Source organism: Myotis yumanensis, unplaced genomic scaffold (genome assembly GCF_028538775.1).
Source record: "Myotis yumanensis isolate MYYU_CA2020_CCGP unplaced genomic scaffold, mMyoYum1.0.hap1 SCAF_16, whole genome shotgun sequence".
Classification (NCBI taxonomy): Eukaryota; Metazoa; Chordata; class Mammalia; order Chiroptera; family Vespertilionidae; genus Myotis; species Myotis yumanensis.
The window spans coordinates 46422014-46449166 of record NW_027223767.1 but is presented as its reverse complement, the minus strand read 5'-3'; the positions used below and the strand labels follow the sequence as shown (position 1 = coordinate 46449166).

At 36.9% G+C, this 27153-nt stretch overlaps 1 protein-coding gene across 4 annotated transcripts in view; it reads left to right on the top strand.

Moving 5' to 3' along the window:
- Window positions 1-774: 774 nt before the first annotated feature.
- ABCA6 (ATP binding cassette subfamily A member 6) overlaps window positions 775-27153 on the top strand; it is a 53165-nt gene continuing 26786 nt past the window's right edge. For 2 of the 4 annotated variants that reach the window (XM_070394690.1, XM_070394689.1), the window contains exons 1-18: window positions 788-1061; window positions 2240-2340; window positions 3677-3881; window positions 5034-5195; window positions 6845-6948; window positions 7337-7563; window positions 13628-13769; window positions 15023-15208; window positions 16106-16253; window positions 18024-18189; window positions 19144-19202; window positions 22628-22738; window positions 23134-23309; window positions 23528-23647; window positions 23910-24048; window positions 24862-24952; window positions 25779-25918; window positions 26601-26717. In XM_070394690.1, the coding sequence (XP_070250791.1) occupies window positions 2245-2340; window positions 3677-3881; window positions 5034-5195; window positions 6845-6948; window positions 7337-7563; window positions 13628-13769; window positions 15023-15208; window positions 16106-16253; window positions 18024-18189; window positions 19144-19202; window positions 22628-22738; window positions 23134-23309; window positions 23528-23647; window positions 23910-24048; window positions 24862-24952; window positions 25779-25918; window positions 26601-26717 (2389 nt within the window). In that variant the 5' untranslated portion in view covers window positions 788-1061; window positions 2240-2244. Of the gene's footprint in view, window positions 1062-2239; window positions 2341-3676; window positions 3882-5033; window positions 5196-6844; window positions 6949-7336; window positions 7564-13627; window positions 13770-15022; window positions 15209-16105; window positions 16254-18023; window positions 18190-19143; window positions 19203-22627; window positions 22739-23133; window positions 23310-23527; window positions 23648-23909; window positions 24049-24861; window positions 24953-25778; window positions 25919-26600; window positions 26718-27153 lie in introns of those variants that run through there. The other 2 variants (XM_070394691.1, XM_070394692.1) reach the window with 2 other exon arrangements.

Sequence of the window (27153 nt, the reverse complement as noted above, 5' to 3'; positions counted from 1 at the left end):
AGAACTTTAGAACATTTTTATTACCTTTGTTTTTTGCCAAGTTTAAATATAAATGACATGTAATATTTCACTGCTGATTATTTGTAAAAGTAGAACTAAAATGATCCACCTGTTCTCCAGAACATCTCTCAGTTTTATGATTATTAACATCTGTGGATTAGGAGCCATGTCCAATATTTGAGATTTCCCAATTCATGAACTTTGGTTTCCTGTTTTGTCATTTATTTTGCTGGGTCAAGAAAAGTTTGCAACTCTTTACAGGGAGAGATAAACTATGCAGTAACGGTTGAACAAATTTCAAGTTTTTTGCCTGGTTGTCATGCATAAAAATTGACCCAAATCTTTTTTTTTTTTTATTCTTCTATGTTTTATAGTCCCTAGAAATCCACTTTTTTTATTATGTTCTATTGCCTTATGAAATTCGGCATTCACTATGAACCGAGGCGGGAAAAGGACTCCGTTTATTACTCATTTGTCTAACTTAGGTGTTTCTCCATGGCAAACTATGGATTGCTTAGCTTTCTTAGGCAAAAAAAGAAATTCGACTCCAGCACATTGTGCATATTTCATCTAAAATAGTCAAATATATCATTGGCAGTTGTGTTTAGGCATTAGGAGTGAAAAAAATAGCTAAAGAGTCCTTATACAAATTTACTTTGCTTAGTTATTGATTTTACTCAGTCATGGTTCTCCCCCGCCCCCCGCCTTTATTCATCACGTCTGAAGGACTCGCTGCATTTGTTTACCATTGTCCCCCAGAGCCCTGGAGTTGAAAGGCCAAGTGCACAAAAACAGGGTTTGTTTTATTCTCAACCAACCACAGAACGGTCATTTCCGTGCAGAATAATTGGCGTAAGGAAGAAAAGAAAACAAGTTCATCATGTGCAACTTAGTCTGACTACACCCCTTTTCAGAAACCAGCCCGAGTTAAGAAATGTTGGGAGTGGGTACCCATTTAAGGAATAAATGAAGAAGTGGCGATCAAAAATTTTTAATCATTGCCTCAGACAAAAAGAGAACAGTGCTTTGAGAGTGTTTTCAAGAGTACTTCTGATTTTTCAGTAAGTAGAGCTCTGTTTTGTGGTGTTATGTCAAATATGTAGGTGGACATGGCGGGGAGAGATCAACCAAAGGACTTGTATGCTTGCATATAAGCCTAACCAATGGACACAGACACCAGGGGGGTGAGGGCATGAGTGGGGGGGTTGGGAGACAGTGGGGGGATAAGGACACATATGTAATTTAATCAATAAAGAAAAAATAAAAAAATAAAATAAATCTATTTTTCAGATGTTTTTCTAAATACTTATGTGATTTATGATAAAATTTTTCTATTTTTTCCCAACCAAGTTTATTATATAGACACAAGAGTAGAATAAAGGAAAATAGTAAAAATTTGCTTCTATGCTAGTGGAGAGAGAATTGTCTGAATATTTTAATATGCAAATCTAAAATTTTGAGATTTCAAAAACTGAAAAAAATTATCTCTTGGTTTACTTGCAAACATTTGGGCAAAATTACTTTCCCATGTGATTTTTTTTCTTTTCTTTCTTTTTTCTAAAACATACTTTGTAGTTTGTTTCCTCAGTTATTCAGGGACTTCAGAATTCAGAAAATTGAGATAAATTGTTTCATTCTTCCTGTGTATTAAAATCAAGTGTCAAGTAATTTGAGTCTAGATTATTACCCTATGGCCTATCTCTTTTGATAAAAAGTTGTTCAAGTCAGTCTGGAAGGTAAATGCCACAAGAAAATATTTCATTGGGGTTACATCTCATGGACATAATTATTCAGATGAATTTAATCAGAAGTTTGATGTTAATTTGATATAAATACTGGAGTTTCTATTTAAATGCAAAGAATAAAAAACTATTAGTCATATAAGATACAATTCAGATATGCTATTCATATAGTTGAATTTCTATTATGAAAGGTCAAAAATGTGAAGTATCTTATAGGTTCTGGCATCTAATGATGTCTTTTCCATTGTAATACTTTGTTATTGTAAAATTGTGACGATAATCATTTGACCTCCCCACCAAATAACCTACAGTGCATATATTTGATGTATAATTTTATAATCATGAGTTATTCAAATATTTTAAATCCATTTTTTTTTCAGTTCTTAAAGGTAGGAAATATTCCTCACCCCCATATGATCAAGGTTTTTCTCATTACACCTTTTTTCTAGTTTATGCTCCACAATGATTACTTTCTTCTTGTTCATTTAAATGAATAGGCTAAATGAACAGGAAAAAGAAAAATGTGTATCAACAAACTCAAGCACTTCTGTGCAAAAATTTGCTTAAGAAGTGGAGGATGAAAAGAGAGAGCTTACTGGTACGTATGACAGTTTTCTTTCTACAGTCAACATTATTGTATTTCATTGCTTAACGATTCTCATTTTATATTTTAAGTAACAGACTGGATGTATTGATTTTGAAGTTGTCTCTCGTTGTATTTGTTGAATTGCGAGACTCACAGCACTCGAGAAAAATAATGTAAAATTGTAAAGACAAAGTATTTACTCATTTTTTTTCAAAAATGAGGTCAAGTGAAAATTTAATTATATGATAAATTGCAACAACTATTAAAGCTACTATAATTTGCATGTAATACATTTAGAGTCAAGAAAGAATAAAAGTAGTGCCTGGCAGAAATGAAAGAATTTTAATTTTAGGGATTTATTTTCAAGGCCATGAATTATCTACATAGAGACTACTTCTAAGAATTATGACCAAGGAACATCATTGATTGTCAGTTTGAATTAGGTAGGTGGGCTGTCTACAGGTAGCAGCCCCAAACCGCAGCGGCTTCACTCTTTTTACAGCCTAAATAAGGTTGGCAGGAAAGTGAAGTGGGTTGGGTGGGTGAAGGGATCTTCTCCACACAGTCATTTAGGAACCCAGGCTTCTTCATCTAGGGACTCTGCTCTCTCCTTGGGCCTTGGAGACCTTCCATGGATCCAGCGCATCCAGTCAGAAGACCAGGAATAGAAGGACCTAGGTTGTGTTTCATGACGCAGGCCTGGAAGTGGCCTGTATCACTGCTGCCCACATTCCATGGGCTGTAACTGACTCACTTGGACCCACCTGATTTTGAGAGGCTGGAAATACAGTCTAGCATTGTGCCACGCGGGAAGAGATTACTGATAATGTGAAACACTAGACAGTCTCTACCACTCAGTTCCTTTTCATTTTCTTTGATTTCCTTGACAACCGACAAGACTATTGCTCTTTGCCACCATAAAACTTACCTGGGATAATCTGTGTCTCATAGAGTTTAGAATCAGATGCCCACACATACAGAGATCATCATCCTTTTATCTTATGCTCTCCATTGGTTCATGATTTAGAGAAAAGGTGTAGTTGTATTAGTGGAGAATGATATCTGTGGCAACTTTCTCAGTATGTCTCTTTCTTTTTTTTTTTTTTAATTGAATTTATTGGGAGTGACATTGATTCACAACACCATACAGGTTTCAAGTGTACAACTCAACAAAACATCATCTGCACATTGATCAGTATGTGTCTTTCATTGGGTTCCTTTTGTTCTGATGGAGAGCAAAAGAAGCCAATGCTGTGGCAACATTGGAATTTGTCTTTAGTTGTTTGGTGTCAATTGAGTTCTTTAAGGGAATATAACATAAATTTGTTTTTCCCCCCCTGTGTTATAGGAATGGGGATTTCCAGTACTTCTAGGACTATATATGGGCTTATTGTCGTCTACAAAAGAAAATATCCAGTTTCCTGGAAAGCCTTCTCAGAACCTGGGAAGGGTAGACAAATATAATAACTCTTTCCTGTTTGCTGTGTATACACCGGTCTCCGATATAACCAAGCAGATAATGAATAAAACAGTATCTGCTCCCTTTTTGAAAGGTAAGTATACTCAAGACAAAGGAATTACTGATATTGTTTTAAATTTTGGGAAAGATGTATATATGTTAAATTTGAAGAGATCAACCGAAGGACTTGTATGCATCCATATAACCATAACTAATGGACATAAGACACTGGGGGGTAAGGGAGGGCAGGGGCTTGTCAAGGGTGGGGGGGAAAAAAGGACACATATGTAATACCCTTTGTAATGCTTTAAGCAATAAAAAAATAAATAAATAAATAAATAAATAAAATAAAATTAAAAACCACAAAAAAAAAAAATTTGAAGTTACAGTGACCCATTAAGCTAATTATTTAGGTATTAAAATAGTATATAAATTTGGTTAGTTTCTTCTTTAACAACAATTAGCCTATCAAACCCTTTTTCAGCTTGATGGTGGTCCAGTTTAGGGAGGCCTCATTTCTAATGGAATTTAACTAAAGCAATACATTTGTCATTCCAGATTTACAGTGTCAAGGAAGAGTGAGTGGGTGTTAAGCAGGAATACAATGATTAAGATTTATGTAACTTAGGAAAAATAATCATCTAAAATAAGTTAGGCCACAGTTATTAAACAATAATTTTAAACCTATGATAAGTAAGGATGGATAGTCTAAAGATAATCTGTATCAGGTGTTTTTTTGGTAAGCATCTTTTAAGGCCTTCATTCTAAATGAGGTTGCTATAACTGAGATAAGCACAATGTGTATTTCATGGGTGAGCTGGGTACCTGATTTTTAACCCTTAATTTTTAACAGGTAAAACTCCTAGCTGTTAGATATAGAGTCACTTTGTGCTCTTGGTTCCTAAGCAAAGCAAAGATCATAGGAGAGATGTCTTTGCTTCAGTAACTCTGATTTCTTATGCATACCAATTATCCTTTCTTATGCATACTTATCCTGGTATAATCTTTTATGTACCTAAAACTTGCCCTAAGACTTACCATTATTTCTCATGCATGTCTCCTGATTCTAGAATCTAAAACATTAAAATAAAAAAATCCCCTCTTGCCTCTTGGCATAAGTTTTATGTAAATGGAAAAATATTTTATTTTAATTCTAATGGAAAATATAGGATGATACAATTGGATAGCACATTCTGTTTTAGTAAAATTCTAACAGTCTTATCTGTTTTTGCTTTGTAATTTACAGAAACAACAGTCATTGGGGCACCAAATCAAAAATCTATGGACGAACTACTTGAGAACCATTTCCCACGTGCAGTGGGAGTCATCTTTAGTGATACTTTCTCTTATGAGTTAAAATTTCTTCATAGCTATGGCATTCCATTTTTGAAGGGAGACCATTTCTCAGGTGATTTTCCCTATAAAATATCATTATGATGTTTTTCATGTTTTTTGCATAAGGAACAGGATGGCATGGTCAACACAGATGCTTTCAATGGCGTATGAGAACATTCAAAAGCACAAGGTCAATCATATTATCCCACTGTAGGATGATGCACAAAAGATTATAGAGTCACCCAACATCTGTATATAGTGAGCTCTCAGGTGGATACTGCAAGGATGCAGAGGGTGACCAAGAGTGATTGGTCCCAATCTAGCAGAACAGACATATTGAGATACATTAATAGTAAGTGCAAGGGAAAGTCCTTGAAGGGACTTGGACCAAGGGTTTCTAATATGCTTGGGATTAGAGAAGTCATATGTGGGGAAATGATGTTTTAACAAACATCAGAAGGAATCGCACATATACAGTGCTAGGGGCATTGTTTTTTTTAGATAGAAAAGGGGCAAGTGTGAAGGCCCAGAAGTGAAGGACATCAGCTAATATATATAGAAGAGCAGTATAACTGAATAGAGAAGACAAGAAGGAATGTGATGGGAGAATAAGGCTGAAATTACTCAAAGTCTAGATCCTGTAGGGTCCTTTAATCCCAGGGCAATGGAGAGCCATCCAGGTACAGTAATCAGGGCAGAAGCGTGATTAGACTTCCGAGTCTAAGGTAACAGTGTGGATATAGCCTTGAGGATGATTGCAGAGGAGTCAGGGAGAATGCAATAAAACGTACCAGTGAGCTGATGTTGGATTAGACAGAGTGGAGGCAGCTTAGAAAGAGGAAGATATTTGAGGACCCCTTAAGAAGCAGAATTGGCCCTGACCGGTTTGGCTCAGTGGATAGAGCGTTGGCCTGCAGACTGAAGGGTCCCAGGTTCGATTCCGGTCAAGGGCATGTACCTTGGTTGCGGGCACGTCTCCAATAGGCGGTGTGCAGGAGGCAGCTGATCGATGTTTCTTTCTCATCGATGTGTCTAACTCTCTATCCCTCTCCCTTCCTCTCTGTAAAAAAATCAGTAAAAATATTTTAAAATAAAATTTAAAAAAAGAAGAATTGAAGTGACTAATAGAATTGTTTTTTTTCCATCCCTTCACTGATGGTTTACTGTGTGTTTCGCATTTTTCTTGGCCTTGAAGATTGAAGTGAAGAAAACATACTTAGATAAGCCTTCTAGCACGGATCATTACAGTCAGGTGGCGATAAAGCAATAGAGTAAGATAAAGCAGGCATAGAAGATAGAGCCTGAAAGAGCTATTTTAGATATTCTTATTTATGGTGGCCAGGAAAGATGTCTATAATGAGTTTACTTTTTAGAAGAGGGCAGGATGGAGGGAAGGAGTGCACCATGAATTCCTAGAGTGAGAGTGAGCACAAAAGTAGTTCTAGCCCTGGAGTGCATTTGGTGTTTCCAGGCACAGCAAGGGGTCCAGTATGGTTGAAGCTTTCATCTTTTTCTAAGCTCTCTATGCAAGCTATGGTCTCCATGAATAAACTTGCCTCATTGAGAACTTTAATTTGCTTCTTTTCTTTTTATTTTTCTATGTGGTTGAAGGTTCTGACTGGTGGAGCCCCTTCTAGATTGTTTTCTCTTAGATTCTTGTTTCATGTTCCCAAAGTGCCTTCATCCCATAATAATGATTCTGCCCTTCTCTGTGCTTTACAGCTCATTGCTGGAATTCAGGAAATGGGCCATCATGTCCACTGACCAAATACTTAAGTTCAGGATTTGTGACTTTCCAAGCTGCGATTAATGCTGCTATTATAGAAGTAAGAAAAGTTCTAATAAATAATGCAAATTAATGCCCGAAGCATCAAAACATTGATGAAAGGTGATACATACTCAGGTTTCCACACGGTTCTATAAGGAAGCAGGTATATGTAGGGTGAAATGGGATTTAGGCAAAGGACCACATTGCTTTTGTTTTTTTACTTGAACATTTCCAGTAGTTACGGAATGAGTGGAAGTTGCAGAAACAATGTCCAGGGAGGTCTGCGTGTCCTTCGCTCGGTTTCTCCAACTGGTAATATCTTCCATTACCATGGGACAATATTCAAACCAGGAAGTTGACATTGGTACAATCCCCATAGCTTATTGATTTCTCGATTCTTGACTTTAAAAAGTGATTTTGTTTCTTTAAACTCTTTTTTTTTTAAGGTCCTGACAGATCACTCTGTGATGGAAGAGCTGATGTCAGTCACTGCTATAAATATGAAGACATTACCTTTTATTGCTAAAGACTTTCTTCAAAATGAGATGTTTATTTTCCAATGCTTGCTTTACTTCTCCTCGTTTATATATTTCGCATCATTCGGTGTTACCAAAGAGAGAAAAAAGAGTAAGGATTTGATGAAAATGATGGGTCTACAAGATTCAGCATTCTGGTGAGTGACAGATTCAAACAGCACAGTTGAGTAAGAGACATGAAGAAGCAGTGAGAAAGTGTTACCATTTCAAGACATCAAACTTGATACATTGGCCATTTTCCTTCTGTTCTGACTTTTTTACTTAGTCTTTGTTAAATTTTGCCATGCAAAACAGTTATTCCAATTTGCTGAGCACTTTTTCTGTGCCAGAGTATGTTAAGCTAACACTGTTACACTCATCAAAGAGAGTAAGAGTAGCCTAGTGTCCACTGGCCAATGATTGCCAGAGCTGGGACTACAACCCAGGTTCCCTTATTGCAACTCTCTGGCTAGCTCTGCCCACCGTTGTCATTGGATTTCTTTACAGTTCCTTGTGTTGAAGAAAGTATGACCTAATAAAGGCTAGCTTGTGTTCAGAGGTTGGGCCATCAGGAGTATTTTTGAGCAACTAAATAACATGTGTTGGGATTAAAAGAGATAGCCTATGGAATGTTCCCAACACACGCAGCACATAGGCTGGCACATAGCAGGGCTTATGCCATGAATAGTTTAAACTGATTATGAAATTTTGAAATACAAGTGTGTATGTATCTCTGTGTGCGTGTTTGTATTAAAATAAGAACAGCCCTGGCTGGGTGGCTTTGATGTTTCTCCCTTTCTCTCCCCCTTCCTCTCTCTCTGAAATCAATAAACATTTCCTCGGGTGAGGATTTAAAAAAATAATAATAATAAATAATAAAATAAAAACAATTAATTTAGGAATAGAAGCAAAGACCTAGCAAAATAATAGGTAAGATTTGATAGATGAAAATTCAAATCATAGAAGCTCTAACTGCCGAGAGTCCAAGCAGAGAATTCCGCAGTGCAATCAGTTATAAAGTCTATAGTCTCTAGGAAAAGAAAAAAGGTCAATTAATTTTAACCCCAAAGACCCTTGATGTTTTTCAGTATTGAAACCTAGGAGACTTGTCTCTGTATAATCCTCGTGTCCAGAAGATACTGCTTAGGAATGTGAAACTATATGGGATAGATGAGGAACTATTTATTGAACAATCTTTTGCAAGCCGCATGGCCTGTGAAATAAAAGTATGGCCCTAGCCGGTTTGGCTCACTGGATAGAGCGTCCGGCTGGGCACTGAGGGTTCCAGGTTCAATTCCAGTCAAGGGCATGTACCTTGGTTGCAGGCACATCCCCAGTAGGTGGTGTGCAGGAGGCAGCTGATCGATGCTTCTCTCTCATTGATGTTTCTAACTCTCTATCTCTCTCCCTTCCTCTCTGTAAAAAATCAATAAAATATATATTTAAAAATTTTTTTTAAAAAGTATGGTCTAGGAATTTTTACATTTCCTATGCAATATGATGTGTGAAATAGAAGAAGAGAAAACTGGGTCTTTTAATAAAAGGGAAAGAAGAGAAGAATATTTTGTAGTGGAACTTTGGGGAATACAAAGGAATAGATGGAGTCTGTGAGGAGGGAAAAGACAGGAGCTCTGTATGAAAAGACACTCTTTCAGTTGAGGGCATGTCTTGTGGACCAGCACCTCTGCAGTCACCTGAAATAGGTAGGACCGAGTCAACTCTAGATCAGCATCGGAAAGGCATTGGATATTTAGATGTGGATTCATTCTCAGGATAAATGCTTCTTAAAAGGATTCCCAGTATGCATGTAACTTAAAACTAAGAAGGCAATAGATTCTGAAACTTTTCATTAAGTATAGGATGTCTGTTGCAAATAAATTTTATGACAGCTTTTAAAAACTTATGTAATGAATGTGAAATGCAATCAGTATTTATTCTTTTTTTTAAAAAAAAATTATCTTTATTGTTGAAAATATTACAGATGCTTCCTTTTTCTCCTCATTGATCCCTTCTATCCCACACCTACCCCCAACCCCAGGCCTTCACCATACTATTGTCTGTGTCCATGGGTTATGCATATATGTATACAAATTCTTTGGTTAATCTCTTTCTACTCACCCACTCCTGCCTTTCCTCTGAGATAGGTAATCTGTTTCATGTTTCTATGTCTCTGGATCTATTTTGTTCATCAGTGTATTTTGTTCTTTAGATTTCACATATGAGTTAAATGTGATGTCTGAGTTGTTTTGTTTTCATGGTGAAGTTTTTATTGACTTTAATAATATCTCTCTTACCCCCTACCCCCAACTCTGCAATGAGTTCCTTGTTCTAGATAATGTTTGAGTTTCCTGTACTTGTCATTCCCCTACCCTGTGGTTTTTCAATTCCTACCTATTGTAGTTCCTTATGTTCTCAGGAAGTGGGTTCTGCAGAACATATTATGCTTTTTTAAAAATGCTGATGTTTCCAGTCAGGCTGAATCATTATAAAGACATGAAATTTAAAAAGTCTCCTAGCAGCATTTTTTCTGACATCCCTCATTGGCCAAGGGAAACAAAAGAAAAAATAAACAAATGCAGCTACATGGAACTTAAAAGCTTTTGCATATCCAAAGAAACCATCAACTAAATGAAAAGACAGCCCACTGAATGGGAGAACATATTCACCAAAGATACATCTGGTAAAGGGTTAAAGTCCAAAATTTATAAAGAAATAAAGAACTTATACAACTCAACACCAAAAAAAAAAAAAAATAAGACAAACAGTCCAATTAGTAAATGGGCAAAGGATCCAAATAGGATATACAGATGGCCAATAGACATATGAAAATATTCTCAACATCACTGATCATCAGAAAAATGCAGATTAAAACCACAATGAGATATCTTCTCACACCTGTCAGAATGGCTATCATCAAAAAATCAACAAACAAGTGTTGGTGAGGATGTAGAGAAACGGGAACCCTCATGCACTGTTTTTTTTTTTTTTTTTAGAGATTTTATTATTTTTTATTTTTATTTACTTTTATACAATATACAAATCTATTACCAGATTGTAGATACAAAATAATTAGCCCATTCACATGGTATCTTTTTATGATACTTTTTATTCCATTCACATGCAATAAACATTAATATTTCAAGAAAAATGATTTTAAATATGTAATATGCAATAAACAGTAATATTTCAAGAAAAATGAAATATAATGTTACATGCAATAAACATTAATATTTCAAGAAAATATATTTTAAATATTACAATATTACCAAAACTACTAAAATAGTGTAATACCACAAAAGTTGTAGGAAATATTAAAAATCTGCAAATCATAGGATTACCTCTATTATGCTCTAGAATATATATTTTTTCTGGCTCTATTTTTGTTCATCAGTTTATGTTGTTCATTATATTTCACAAATGAGTGAGGTCATGTGATATTTATCTCTTTTCCGACTGGCTTATCTCGCTTAGTATAATGCTCTCCAGGTCCATCCATGCTGTTGCAAATGGTAAGAGTGCCTTCTTTTTTACAGCAGTGTAGTATTCCATTGTGTAGATGTACCACCGTTTTTAATTCACTCATCTGCTGATGGGCACTTAGGCTGTTTCCAAATTTTAGCTATTGTAAATTGTGCTGCTATGAATATAGGGGTGCATATTTCTTTCTGATTGGTGTTTCTAATTTCTTGGGATATATTCCTAGAAGTGGGATTACTGGGCCAAATGGGAGTTCCATTTTTAATTTTTCGAGGAAACCATTCTGTTTTCTGCAGTGGTTGCACCAGTCTGCATTCCCACCAGCAGTGCAAGAGGGTTCCTTTTTCTCCACATCCTCTCCAGCACTTGTTGCTTGTTGATTTGTTGATGATAGCCATTCTGACAGGTGTGAGATGGTACCTCATTGTCATTTTGATTTGCATCTCTCAGATGATTAGTGACTTTGAGCATGTTTTCATATATATCTTGGCCTTCTGTATGTCCTCTTGTGAAACGTGTCTATTTAGGTCCTTTGCCCATTTTTTTATTGGATTGTTTATCTTCCTTTTGTTAAGTTGTATGAGTTCCCTGTAAATTTTGGAGATTAAACCCTTATCAGAAATAACATTGGCAAATGTGTTCTCCCATGCAGTGGGCTTTCTTGTTATTTTGTTGGTGGTTTCTTTTGTTGTGCAGAAGCTTTTTATTTTGATGTAGTCCCATTTGTTTATTTTCTCGTTAGTTTTCCTCCCTCATGCACTGTTGATTGGAATATAAATTGGTACAGCCACTGTGAAAAGCAGTATGGAGTTACCTCAAAAATTAAAACTGGAACTGCTTTATGATCTAGCAGTTCTACATCTAGGAATATATCTGAAGAAACCCGAAACAAAGATTCAAAAGAATATATGCACCCCTCTGTTCACTATTTATAATAGTCAAGATTTGGAAGCAGCCCATGTTCCCATCAGTAGATGAGTGGATAAAAAGTTTTGGTACATCTACACAATGGAATACTACTCGACTAAAAAAGAAGGAACTCTTACCCTTTGTGCTAGCATGGATGGACCTGGAGAGTATTATGCTAAGTGAAATAAGCCAGTCAAAGAAAGACAAGTACCATATGATTGCTCTGCTATGTGGAATCTAATGAACCAAATAAACTAACAAACAAAATAGAAATAGACTCATAGAGAACAGACTGATAGCTGTCAGAAGGGAAGGTTGAGGGGGGCTCGATGAAAAAGGTGAAGGGATAAAGATAAAAAAAAACAAGTAACTCATAGACACAGATAACAGTATGGTTATTACCAGAGGGAAAAGAGGGTGGGAGAGGTGAAAAAACACAGTACAATATACAGATGATGTGTTATAGAATTATATACCTGAAACCTATATAATTTTATTAATCAATGTTACTCCAATAATTTCAATTAAAAAGTAAATAAATCTTGAACTTCTCAAAAAAAGTCAGAGAAGCAGTAAACATAGTCTACTGGAACATATTGATGCAAGTTTCCAGTTTTAATATTTTTGCTGTTATTTGCAGCTGTTTGGATTCTTTCTTACTTAGGCAATTTTATGTAGAGGAAAGAGCTCTGGACTGAGCGAAGTCCCTTGGCTTCATCTTAGCTTTGTTAAACTGTTTTACTCTGTTGACCTTGAATAGGCCCATTAACTAATAATAGGGACTGCGTTTACTCAGCTGTAAAAAGAGAAGTTTGGACTAAAACACCCTATATGCTTGTTAGGTCAAAGGTTGAATACTATTTCTTAATAACCACCTCATAAAAATGTGATCACCAGCATATCTAAAGCAAACAGTGTGAACTCTTAAGGCAGTGGTTCTCAACCTTCTGGCCCTTTAAATACAGTTCCTCATGTTGTGACCCAACCATACAATTATTTTCATTGCTACTTCATAACTATAATGTTGCTGCTGTTATGAATCGTAATGTAAATATCTGATATGCAGGATGGTCTTAGGCGACCCCCGTGAAAGGGTCATTCGACTGCCAAAGGGGTCGTGACCCGCAGGTTGAGAACCGCTGTAGGCATACCGTAATTTATATCAGTTTATATAAATATGAATAGGCATGGCAAGAATGGAATGGGCTTAGTGTGGTTATGGAATTTGCTACTGGCCAAGACCTCAAGAATGGTCAAATTATCATCTGCCCCCAGTGCTTCCTTCCATGGTTACTGAATTGATTGACAAATGTCAAGTTTCCTTCCAATCCTGCAGTTATAACATGTTGGTAATGTATAATTAAGCTGAAGATACAAAATACTTATCCCCTTTAATTCAGCAATTTTACCTAAGAGAAATGTTTTTGCATTCCCCCCCCCAAAAAAAGACAAGTAGAAGAATGCTCTTAGAAACATTGCATTAGAAAGAAAAGAAAAGAAACACCCAAAATAATTATGGGCAGGAGAACTTTGGGATATAGTCATTAATGGAAGATTATACAGCAGTGTATACTATTGTATATGTTGATTGGTAAAGGCAAGTTGTAGGGGAATCCATACAAGATGATACTATTTATGCAATGTTCATACTATTTATACAGTACGTGAATATAGAGCTAACACCTACCCAGCCATGCCAGTGTATTATTAGTGATATTTTAATTAATAATCTAGGTGGCAGGCACAGGGGCAATCATGTCATTATTCTTTAGATACTTTATGTTTCCAGTATTTCATACTAAAATTAAAATAATTGCAATAACTTTTTGTCTTTAGGTTCTCCTGGGGTTTAATCTATGCTGGCTTCATCTTCATTATTTCCATATTCATTGCAATGATCATAACATCCAGAAAAATTATAGTCATGACGGGCTTCATGGTCATATTTATACTTTTTTTCTTATATGGTTTATCCTTGGTAAGTTCATGCCATGACAACCACTTTCTCTGCTTTAGGTCTTAGCTGTCTATATGTAGCAAGAATTGTCTCAGCAGTCATTTCTCTCATGTGCATTTTGTGTGTACATGTGTTTGAGAAAGTCCCTCTGACTGTGAGAAAATGATGTAACCTAAATAAAGTTGGACCTCACTTTCACATAAAGATCTGAATTAATGAAATGCATCAAAAAGAAAAAAATATTCCTAGCTGGTTTTGCTCAGCGGTTAGAGCATAGGCCCACAGACTGAAGGGTCTCGATTGGATTCTGGTCAAGGGCACATACCTTGGTTGCAGGCTCAATCCCTGGCCCTGGTCAGGCTGTATGTGGGAGGCAACCAATCGATGTGTCTCTCTCACATTGATGTTTCTCTCTCTGTGTCTTTCCCCCTCCCTCCCACTCTCTCTAAAAATAGATCAACAGGAAAAAAATATCCACAGGTGAGGAATAACAAAAAAAGAAAAGAAAAGAAAGAAAAAATTTTGACTAAATTATCTAAGATTTTTGTAGACGATTAACAAGGATGCACCTGAGGAGTGAACCCATCTTTTTTCTCCAAACTTCCTAATCACATGGTAGCTTTATGCAACTCTTCTCCCTCTAATACAGTGGTTCTCAACCTTCTGGCCCTTTAAATACAGTTCCTCATGTTGTGACCCAACCATAAAATTATTTTTGTTGCTACTTCATAACTGTAATGTTGCTACTGTAATGAATCGTAATGTAAATATCTGATATGCAGAATGGTCTTAGGCGACCCCTGTGAAAGGGTCGTTTGACCACCAAAGGGGTCGCGACCCACAGGTTGAGAACCGCTGCTCTAATACCCCACCTTGCCAATGATATTTCATGTCAATCTCCTCTCCCTTCTTTGAACAACAGCCTCTATTTTCTCCCACCTTTCAGAGTGTTTCCTGCAGAAGGTATATTGACACTCTTTGATACTTTTAGTTCCTTCCCATCTTTCCAAGTCTGCATTTCCACCCATTCCCTGAGCAATCCTTCCCAATTCTCCCCACCCTATCCTCAGCAACAAAAGCCCAACATTTGAATAGGACAAAAAGGGATCCTATTTATCAAAGGATTAAGAAAGAAGGACTGAGCATAATTATACTTTAATATTTTCATCACTGACTCACTCATAAAGATGTTATGACCCTTAGTAAATTGTGCTACCAATGTTTCTCAATGAACTGATTCTATATAATAGCTACCTGTCTTCTCTCTCTTTCAGATAGCTTTAACATTCCTGATGAGTGTGTTGCTCAAGAAAACTTCCCTCACCAATTTCGTTGTGCTTCTCCTCACTCTCTTCTGGGGTGGTGTGGGACTCTCTGCATTGCATAGACAACTTCCTTCATCTTTGGAGTGGATTTTGAGTATTTTTAGCCCTTTTGCCTTCACTGCTGGAATGGCCCAGGTGAGAGGATAGTTAATTGGTTTATTATTAAAGTTTCAGAAGAATTTGATACTTCATGACTCTTTATAGTCAACACTTTCAGATGAAGAGCTTTTGTTCTAAACAGTTCTACTCTAAAGCTAAATTTGAAAATTTTATTACATTGTAGGAAAAAATGGTCAGCTCACATCTCAGATGTATTTTCATTTTGAAGTCTTTTCTTGTCTTATTTCTATACTAGAGGCCTGATGCACGAAATTCATGCAAGAGTAGGCCTTCCTTCCCCCGGCTGTCAGCACCGGCTTCCCTCTGGCACCCGGGACCTGGGCTTCACCCAATTTTTATAAATTGATGATTCAAGCCTTTTTGCCATTTTTCTGGTACATTTTCTATCTTTTCCTGATGTTCTGTAGGAATTCCTTAGATATGCTGAATATGTGAAATTCTGCAATTATTTGTTGCTGACATTTTTACTCTCACAGTGGTGCCTTTGTTTGACGAACAGAAGGTCTTAATTCTGATAAAATCAGTTTGTCAAGTTTTTCTTTTATATAGAGAGTATATACCTGTTTAAAAAAACCATTGCCTACCCCAAGATTATAATGACATTCTTTTAACTTTTATTTCTGGAAGCTTGAATGATTCTGCTTTTATATTTAGATGTAAAATATTTTTCAAAATAACTTTTGTGTATCTCTAGGTAGAGGTAATATTAATGTTTCTGCATGAATGTCCACTGTATTTTTTAAAATTAGTATTTTCTAATGTTCCTTTGCTATAAAATAGGAGTAGTTTCCTAATAACTTCATTAATGGGCTTCTTCAAAGAGCTACCCAATAAAGTGATAATTCTTGCTACTGCACTGCATTATTTTTATTTATTTAATTTAAGTATTTATTATTTTTGTTTGATTCTTAGATTATCCACATGGATTATAACATGAATGGTGTAACTTTTCCTGACCCATCGGGAGACTCATATATAATGATAGCAACTTATTTCATGTTGGCTTTTGATGCTTTTTGGTACTTGGTATTGGCATTATACTTTGACAAAATCTTACCCTGTAAGTAATAGTGGATTTTTCTCTGATCTCTACAAATGTTGATCACATTAAAGATTCTTTTCTTAAGGGCATATAAATATGTTTTAAGAAATGATGAATAACAATTATTTCCCATCACAGTCTGAATGAGTTCTTTATTTCTACTTTATGGTTTTAATGGTCTGAAAAAATATTTATGTAAAAACAATCATTCTTCTGACTTTAATATAATCTATACTAATAAAAGGGTGATATGCTAATTAGACCGGGAGACCTTCCAGACATCCTTCCAGACAAAGCCATGGTGACGGGGCTGAGGCAGAGGCGGTTAGGGGCGATCAGTCCAGGACAGGAGGGCAGTTGGGGGCAAATAGGCTGCCAGGAGGAGGCAGTTGGGGGCAAGCAGGCTGGCAAGGGGGGGCAGTTGGGGGCGAGAAGGCCGGCAGGCAGAGTGGTTAGGGGCAATCAGGCAGGCAGGCAGGTGAGTGGTTAGGAGCCAGTGGTCCCGGATTGCAAGAGGGATGTCAGACTACCGGTTTACTGGCAGTCGGACATCCCCCAGGGGTCCCAGATTGGAGAGGGTGTAGGCCGGGCTGAGGGACAACACCCCCCCCCCCCCCCCCGCACGAATTTCATGTACCGGGCCACTAGTACACATTATAAATAGACAATGATGATCATTTTAATACATATTATAACTATGTTATATTAAATAATATTTTTTTCCAGGATCCCTGAAAGTGTTTTCAAATAATGATATTTAGGATCTGTTTAGAACTAGCTGAAATAACTTAGTTCTTCAGATGGTTTGGACTTATACAGTATAGGGCCATAATACAGTGGAAGCACTTTCTGATAAAAATGTGTTTTTCTTACAAGAATGTGGGACAGATTGTAAACTAAATAAAACTAGATCTCGGTTGGGAACTAATCAGTATCTTTCTCACTCACTCCATATGTGGGAGAGCATTTCAGAAGGGAGATATCTGTCCCTTAAGGAAATCACAAAGTGAACATTAGGACATTTTCAGAGTCTTTCTGAAAAGTCTTCCTGTATTGTTCATGCTTACAGAAGCATATTGCCAGTTAGATTTTCTTTATCTTGCAACAACCAAAAGTTTCACATATGCCCAGAATTCCTTCACATACACTAGAATCAGAATGATTTTCTCCTTGCATAGTCTTCTTATTTATTTATCTTCTTATTTTTTATACTCCTTCCACTTTGTTTCGATGTATACCTGTCTTTTTATCACTTCTGGTTTATATCTTGAAGGCCCTTAGTAACAAATACTACTTTGTTTAGGGTTTTATTCTCTTAATCTAGAAAATGACCATATATTCATCCCAAACAAATATAATTACTCTATGTACTTTTTTAATTTATGTACCATGCAGATTTCAGTATTATGTTCAATCATATTGCTGTGATCAAATGCTTCATTAAGTTCACAAATATGTTTGCAATTAATTTTATGCCATATTAAGGCTTTCCCTCCAAATATTTGGTTTTATTCATTGTTCTGAATACGTTTTAGACCATATTTTATTCAAATATGATTTATGTTTTGTTGAGTGTTCTTTTAACTTTTGTGATAATGTTACTTCCTTTGGATTTTCATTTCTTAATTATCAAGTTTTCTTGATAATATGCTCAGTGACAGGAAGCTAGAACAGAATTTCTCTATGATGCTTAAAAGTCTAAGATATTTTGCACTATTCTGAACAAGGATTCTTCTCTCAGTTTTAATGTTACTGATGTGATATTTTTATTGCTTCTTAATTAATTAGATGGAAATGAGCGCCGTTATTCTCCATTATTTTTCCTGAACTCATCATCTTGTTTCCAACACCAAAGGACTGATAATACCATTGAGAAGGAAACAGATCTGGAGCATATCTCTGATGATGATTTTGAACCAATGGCTCCAGAATTTCAAGGAAAGGAGGCCATCAGGTAGTTACACTTACTAGTATACTAATGTATGGGTATAAGGCTGTTCCCTTTGGAATTCCAAGGTGCAATTAAGTTTGACAACCACTGATTTAGAAGTGTGTGTGTGTGTGTGTGATATTTATATGAAAAAACCCAGCAAACCTTTGACTATGTAAGCCTAAATCTCAGGGCCAAGGACCGAGTCAACATTAGGTTGGTGTTCAAACCATGAAAACCAATGAGATAACACATCAACAGAGTCTAGAGTGAGATGAACAATAATGTACGTAGAGAAAACCAATAAAATGGAATGTGACCTTGAAAGTAGGCACTTTTAACAAAGCGGAAGTCATGAATGGTGACTCATAACCCAGTAAGTAAGGATGGAAAAGTAATTGTTGCATTTGGTGATTAGGAGGGCACTGATAATTTCCATGTGAAGTGGTTCACTAGAGTAGTGGCTTCAGAATCCAGAGTACAATTGATTGAGGAGGAAGTGAGAAGTGAGGAAGTGGACATATCAAGTTTGCACTTTTATTTTGAGAATTGTTTTATGATTAGGGGAGAGAGAAATTCAATCATATCTAAAGCAGATTTCATGGCCAAATAGGAGCTCTCAGGAAAATTCAGGTGACAGGGTTTGGGAAAGGATGGTTATAGAATGCAGATACACTAATCTAAACGAGGGGGGGGAAACACCCAATGTTCTAAGACTAAAGGAAGAAAGTGAGGATGATTACAGAGCATTCTAATTTCCTAAGCAAAACACTAATAATTTAATCACAGCTTTCTAAAGAAACTTATTCTATTTCATGGGGAAATGATCAAAAACAAGTCTTTGTCTTCCCAAGTAGACTGGGAATACCATCCTTTTTTTCACACCAACTGGTTGACTGCATCCATCTAGGGTTGCCCATGGTCTGTATCATTTCTATTTTTGTGTTGTCTAAATAAGCACCTCTTTTGTCATTTCAGAATCAGAAATATTAAAAAAGAATATAAAGAAAAGTCTGGAAAAGTAGAAGCATTGAAAGGTAAAGAAAAGCACTTAATTGGGTAAAGTCAATGTGAAAAATTAGAAAAGATTGATAAAACAGAAAGAGAAAGGAAAAAAAGTGTACAATGTAGCTCCACCATGTGGAAATTAGCTATAATTAAGAACTGGATGTAAAATCCTATTGGATGCTTCATGGATATATTGATCTACAAAAATGGGATCATATAATGAAAAATACAAGTTCACTTTGTTTTTTAAGATGAATTTGCAATAGAAATATTTTCTTTTATTTGCACTATGAGGAAGGAATATTTAGACTTAAAATTGATCAATTTTTTATATTAGCCAGAAAAATCACACAGTTTGCATGTGCTGGTGAGATTAACTAAATCAAGATGAGTAAAACCATTTGACCATGAATGAAGTTTCACAAGCCAATATCCTATGACATAGTTTATAGTTTTTAATGAGCCAATGTATCTTCTACTAAATATCCTAACAAATATAGTTTTTTGTAACAAATATTTAAGTAAACCATAGATCTTACCAAAAATGGAGAGTTCTCTGTCCTTTGTGTTTATTTTCTAGCAAATTCAGCACCCCTTAACTCAGTCTTACTTATTTCTTTGAGATTAGAGCTTTATTTGAGAATTTATTTTTTTATTTTATTTTTTTATAAGCCACAACAATTTATTTCTTGCCAATCTGGATGCTAGGAGATCCAAGATCAAGGTCCCAGGATAGTCACATTCATCACATTGTGGTCAAGGCCCTCTTCCTGATTCATAGCCAGTGCCTTCTCACTGTGCTCTCACATGGTGGAAGGGACAAGGGATTTCTTTTTTTTTTTTTAATTAAATCTTTATTGTTCAGATTATTACAGTTGTTCCTCTTTTTCCGCCCATAGCTCCCCTCCACCCATTTCCCACCCCACCCTCCGCCCTCACCCACCCCACCACTGTCCTCATCCATAGATGCATGATTATTGTCCAATCTCTTCCTACATTCCCCACACCCTTTTCCCCCCCAAGAATAGTTAGTCCACTGCCTTTCTATGCCCCTGATTCTATTATAATCACGTTTATTCTGTTCTGATTTTTAGATTTACTTGTTGATAGATGTGTATTTGTTGTTCATAGTTTGTATCTTTACCATTTTCTTCTTCTTCCTCTTCTTAAAGGATACCTTTCAGCATTTCATATAATACTGGTTTAGTGGTGATGAACTCCTTTAGCTTTTTCTTATCTGTGAAGCTCTTTATCTGACCTTCAATTCTGAATGATAGCTTTGCTGGATAAAGTAATCTTGGTTGTAGGTTCTTGCTATTCATCACTTTGAATATTTCTTGCCACTCCCTTCTGGCCTGCAAAGTTTCTGTTGAGAAATCAGCTGACAGTTGTATGGGTATTCCCTTGTAGGTAACTGACTGTCTTTCTCTTGCTGCTTTTAAGATTCTCTCTTTGTCTTTTGCTCTTGGCATTTTAATTATGATGTGTCTTGGTGTGGTCCTCTTTGGATTCCTTTTGTTTGGGGTTCTCTGCGCTTCCTGGACGTGTAAGTCTATTTCTTTCACCAGGTAGGGGAAGTTTTCTGTCATTATTTCTTCAAATAGGTTTTCAATATCTTGCTCTCTCTCTTCTTCTGGCACCCCTATAATTCGGCTGTTGGTATGCTTGAAGCTGTCCCAGAGGCTCCTTACACTATCTTCGTATTTTTGTATTCTTTTTTCATTTTGCTTTTCCTGTTGTGTGTTTTTTGCTTCTTCGTATTTCAAATCTTTGACTTGATTCTTGTGATCCTCTAGTCTGCTGTTGGGGGTCTGTATAATATTTTTTATTTCAGTTAGTGTATGCTTAATTTCTAGTTGGTCCTTTATCACAACATCGAGGGTCCCACTAGATTTCTTGAGGGTCTCATTAAGTTTATTGGCGGTTTCTAGAAAATTCTTGAAAAACCTAAAAAGTGTGGTTTTGAACTCTATATCCAGTAGTTTGTTTTCCTCCATTTCTGTCATTTGTGTCCTGTTTCTTTGTCTCCACATTTTTTTATGCTTCGCTGTGTCGATAGAGTGGCTTTCTGTGCTAGGTGTCCTATAGGGCCCAGTGGCTCAGCCTCCCCAATTACCTGAGGTAGACACTCTTGGTGCACCCCCTTGTGGGCTTTGTGCACAGTCTTGTTGTAGTTAAGCCTTGATTGTTGTAGGTAACTCTGGGAGGGATTGACCTCCAGGCCAATTGGCTGTGAGAATCAGCTGTGTCTGCAGTGGGAGAACTTCTGTGCTGGAGACACCCCTCCGGGGCAAGACTTGCTTCAATGGGGCTTTGGTGCTCACTGAGTCTGCCCCCTGAGTGTCCTTTATGAATCCGAGGAGCTGCAATCTGGATGGTCCCACTCAGACCACCGGGCACACTGGCTCCTGGATCTCTAAGGAGGTGCTAATCTAGCCTCTGCCTAAGGCTATCCAGCAGGAGCCAGCTGTGATGCAATGCAAGTTGCCCTGGGGCCTTGGGCAAGCTGCAGTTTGTTAGGTAATTATCAGATTGCAAAGGGCCAGGACTTTCATATGCAAAAGCCTCCAGTGGCTTGGACAGGGCGGGGTCCCAGGGGATCAACAGGGCGGAGCGAGTAGTTATGGCTGCTCTCAGTCCTGCCCTCAGAGGCCCTGCTTCTCAGTGTCCCAGCAATCGCTGCAAGCACCCTCGAGAGAAAGCTGCCCTCGAGTTCCGACCGATGCCAGACAGCCCAGTTTCTCCCGTATGAGTCTGGGTCCCCAGAGACTCGCCCAGAACTGGAGCTCAGAGCTTGAGATTCCCTCCCGATTGAAAAAGACAACTGTGTCCTCAGCCACCAACCCTCTCCGCATGCGCCTCTGTACCTCTGTATTTTACTTCCGTACCTCCTCTGAGTCTCGGTATGCTTTTCTCTTTTCTTCTAGTTGTAGAATTTCCACTCAGCCAGCCTTCCTGTGGTTCTGGATGATGTCCGTTGCGTCTTTTAGTTGTATTTTTGAAGTTGTTGTGGGAGGCAGCAACTTCCGATGTTTACCTATGCCGCCATCTTGGTTTCTCTCCTTATTTGAGAATTTAATGTACTTGTATCAGCAAGTGTATTCTTACTCCAGGTTTTTCTCATCAAACACCATAGATTTGTGATTTCTCTTAATTTTGGCCAAGGATATACTGAAGTATTTTTAAATTTATTATTTCAGTTACCAGAGCACATTATGTAATACTTTTGCACTCATCAAAACCGTGAACTTTTTAAGCCTAAACATCTTCAACTTCTGCAAGGATTTCCTCTTGTTTGAAGATAAAATTAACTCTAATTCTAACTATTAACACTATACTTCCACTGTACATGCATATGTATATATGAATATGTAAATGCATATGTCTCTTATTCTCTTTAGAACCAGCCTTGTCAAATGCTCTCTTAGCTGTTAATATTTTATTTTAAAAACAGGTTTGCTCTTTGACATATATAAAGGTCAAATCACAGCAATTCTGGGTCACAGTGGAGCTGGCAAATCTTCATTGCTAAACATCCTTAATGGGTTTTCTGTTCCAACAGAAGGTGAGCACAAAGAAGTTCCTCAAAGGCAAGATGTCTGATAATAGAGTGGGGTCATAAGTAGCCTTTCTCATTTCAAGGTTTACATTTGACTCCTTAAGATAAAATAATGTTTGTTTATCTAAAGTTATTAACCAGAAATACATGATTTTAAATATATTTCCCCAATTTTTATGAAAATTATTATCTTTATTCCATTGATACCTTATATCCCAGGGGAAATAGACACTACCTGAGCACACATTTAGGTTAAGAATAATTAGTAGCTGTTAATAAATTGTGAAGTTGTCGTTTTAGATGTTTGTGTATATATGCAATGATTTTCATAAGATCTCCAAAGCAGCAATAAAATGTATTATCTTGCTAATGTTAAATTATTTTCTCACTTCTATTTTTAGGATCAGTTACCATCTACAATAAAAATCTTTCTGAAATGCAAGACTTGGAGGAAATCAGAAAGATAACTGGTGTTTGTCCTCAATTCAATGTTCACTTTGACATACTTACTGTGAAGGAAAACCTCAGGCTGTTTGCTAAAATTAAAGGGATTCAGCCACAGGAAGTGGATCAAGAGGTAGATGGGCATGCTTGGACTAATTAAACTGCCTACCATTTATAAAGTTAAATCATGACCACAGAATTCCCCTCAGTGGTTTACCTGTCCTGTTGGGAATAGCATTTAGGCATTGAGGTTCTATAAAAAAAAAAACAAACCCTACTGCTATAATGAACAGTTAAAATGTACAATATGAGTCATCTTGCATTTTAAGCTTCATATATATTTTTCTATAGGTGCAAAGAATTCTATTGGAGTTGGACATGCAAAACATTCAGGATAACCCGGCTCAACATTTAAGTGAAGGACAGAAAAGAAAGCTGACCTTTGGAATTGCCATTTTAGGAGATCCAAAAGTAAGAGCCACTATGTATGGGGAGGAATGCAGATGGAATATCAATGAAAAGCCAAGCTCTTCTTCTACCTCTGAAAACAGCAGTGCTTTCATTGTCATGTACCAAGAGAGAATCTGCTGTGTGTAACTGTGACTATGAGTATATTGGACATAAACGGTTGGATAGGTTTTTGTTTGTCTGTTTGTTTTGGTTACTCGTGCTGTCATCAGGAAATCAGTAACAGGAGAGAGAGACATATTTTATATGTCATCATCCTCGGTAGGTTTTGCTACTGGATGAACCAACTGCTGGATTGGATCCCTTTTCAAGGCAGCAAGTGTGGAGCTTCCTCAAGGAGCGCAAAGCAGACCACGTGATCCTCTTGAGCACCAGTTTCCTGGATGAGGCTGACATCCTGGCTGGTGAGTGTCCATTTGATCTCAGTATCACAATAAAACAATTTGGGCAATACTTATTCCCAGAGCTCTGCTCTCATTGCCTTGGTGTGCCTATGTTACTTACCAATCTGGGGGATGACAGGAGCCTACTCCCACTGTAGAATTCCTCGCTGACTATATGATTGCTAGATTTTGACCTCTAATTAAAAAATTGTGATTTTTTTTCCAGATCAGCTTTCAATTAATTTGAACATTTAAATATTCTTTAATATATATATTTGGCTGAAAATATCCACTGATTCTTTAGCATACCATAAAAATGTACCCATCTAGCCTTAGCCTGTTTTGCTCAGTGGATAGAGTGTCGGCCTGCAGACCAAAGTGTCCCAGTTCGATTCTGGTCAAGGGCATGTACCTTAGTTGCAGACTCCTCCCCAGTCCGGGCCCTGATGGGGGCTCCTGCAGGAGGCATCCAATCAATGTGCTTCTCTCACATCGATATTTCTCTCTGTCTTTCCCTCTCTCTTCCACTCTCTCTAAAAATCAAGGGGAAAATATCCTCCAGTGAGGATTAAAAAGAAAAGAAAACGCACCCATGTAATTTCTGTTTTTTCTTTTGTACATTTTGGAGAATACTAAAATGAACCAGAACTCAATCTCATTTGAAATGCATCCATTTTAAGGGGTATTTCAACATTTTAAATGTATAGTTGATATAGCAATGCCCCATAGAATGCTTCTCTTTTGGAAATCTGAGCATTGGCTCCTCATCTGTGTTTTCTAGGGAGAGAAGAAATGATTCCTATCATCCTTTTTCTCTTGCTTCTTTTTACTCAGATAGAAAAATGATCATGTCCAATGGGAGATTGAAGTGTGCAGGCTCTTCTGGCTTTCTGAAGAGAAAATGGGGTCTTGGATATCACTTAAGGTAAAGAATTTGCAGATAAATTACGTGTACACACACACACACACACACACACACACACAGATATTTTAATATTGGTATATCAGAAAGGTAGACAATTATGAGAGAGATTTGACCTTGTGCTTAGTTTAGCTCTGCCAACCTGTATTGATCATTGTTTCTCAAATATTTTTCGTGCATCCATTATGATGATCAAAATTGCAAAATTATCAGCCCAGGCTGATAGATCATAGCAGGGCTGCTTCATGGACCACTTTCCACCCTCCAGTTTCCCCAGCTGATCCATACAATCCTGTGACATCGTTTCCTTCTTTCATAGGGCACAAAATCAAATAATATCAGAAGCTAGTATTAAAAATGAGAGTCAATCTGGTGGCAGTGAGTAAAGAGGACTATGTCTACCGAGAAAGTGTTTCCAGGCAGAAAGCATTTAAAACACAAACTGAGGCTCGTTGGCCAGGTTTTTCTGTTAGGCACTAATTTCTGGTAGCTACACGATTTGGTCTAATAATGATTTTTCCTAAGAAGTCTCTCTGTCTGATGTCCTCACCTCCCTCTGTTTGTCTTCCTATTTGATATACATCAGCTTTCAAATCCATCATGCATTTGTTTGTAAAATTTAGCTCTGAGATTAGACACTTCTGTATAGATCAGAAGATTTTTCTAATCAATGGCATTATTATTATTATTATTATTGTTATTTACTCATTTTGTTTGTTCCCTAAAAGCCAAGTAAAGTACTCAAAGGTTAGCTATTCAGTAGAAAGCTCTTATTTTGTGATAGCACTGGAGGAAACACAAATGAATTGTCTTTTCTTTCAAACATTAGTCTGTACAGAAATGAAATATGTGACCCAGAAAGAATAACATCTTTCATTAATCATCATGTCCCGGATGCTAAGTTAAAGACAGAAAGCAAAGAAAAGCTTGTGTATACTTTGCCTGCAGAAAGGACAGATAAATTTCCAGGTAACTTAAATGTGATTTCAATAGAATGAAATTTGGGGGATAAGTACTTACATTATTACAACTTTATTGTTTAATGGACTTGGATTTCATTTTAGGTTGGGTTTCCTAAGAAGCAGCACTTGAGAGGAGGATTTTAGTGCAATTTATTTGGTAACAGATGCTTAGAAGAACCAGTAGGGAAGAGAGGAGAAAGAAAGGAGGAGGGAGGGAGGAAGGAAAGGATGGCGGGAGGGAGAAAGGGAGGGAGGAAGACACAGAGAGAGAAAGCAGTTTTATTTTGGGAAGTCCTTGAGATGTCCAAAGAGCACAAGTTGAAAGGTAGCGTTTGGTGGGAGCAGCTACAAGTCTTCTACCTGTACAGAAGAAAGACCCAGAATATGGGTAGAACTACATGTTGATTTGTGGTGTAGAGGAGATATTTCCTAAAAAATATCTACAGGAAGTTCATGGGCTGAGAGCAGAAGATAGAGTGCAGACAGTGTGAGGATAAAAGGAGAAGTCTGTTATATTCATTTCAGAAGGGAAGAGCATTCCAGTAAAATTTTGGTTTTCCTTATTGAGATATTGCAAAGATGTAAACTTTATGAGCAGTATTCTGCATCATCGTTTAAATATGTTAATTCACTAGGGTTAGTTATCCGTATGCTATTTCAAATGTATCTACTCCTGTCTGTTGCCTTAGACCTTTTCAGTGATCTTGATAAGGGTTCTGTCCAGGGTGTGGTGAGTTATGACATTGCTGTGTCAACCCTGAATGAAGTCTTCAAGAAAGTGGAAGAAATATCAGCTGTCGAGCAAGGTACATTCATTTGTTTAATTCATATAAAATCAGTTTCCCAATGATTATATAGCAATTTAGTATTTATAATGCTTATACCTGATTGACGCTAAAGAAAGGGACTAGTTCCAAATCTGACTCTGCTGTTTGGAAAGAGCAGGCCTTGTTTCCTAACATCTTACTAGGACTGAACACAGACTCCTCTTGGGATACACCAAATTTTTCTTTAGAAACTACTAGTATATGTCTCCTTTTTGGGCAGTTTTCTTCTATCCTCTGTTACTCACTTCTTGGATACATTGAGAATGTGAAAGGCCCTCAGTCGAGGTCATGAACTCTAAGCAGATATATCGTATAAAAATTGCTCTTAGTTGTTCATAGACAAAATTTCACTAAGGTCTCAATGGAAGAAAGACCTAGGATCAGCTCTTGTGTACTTTAATGGGTGACCATAGTA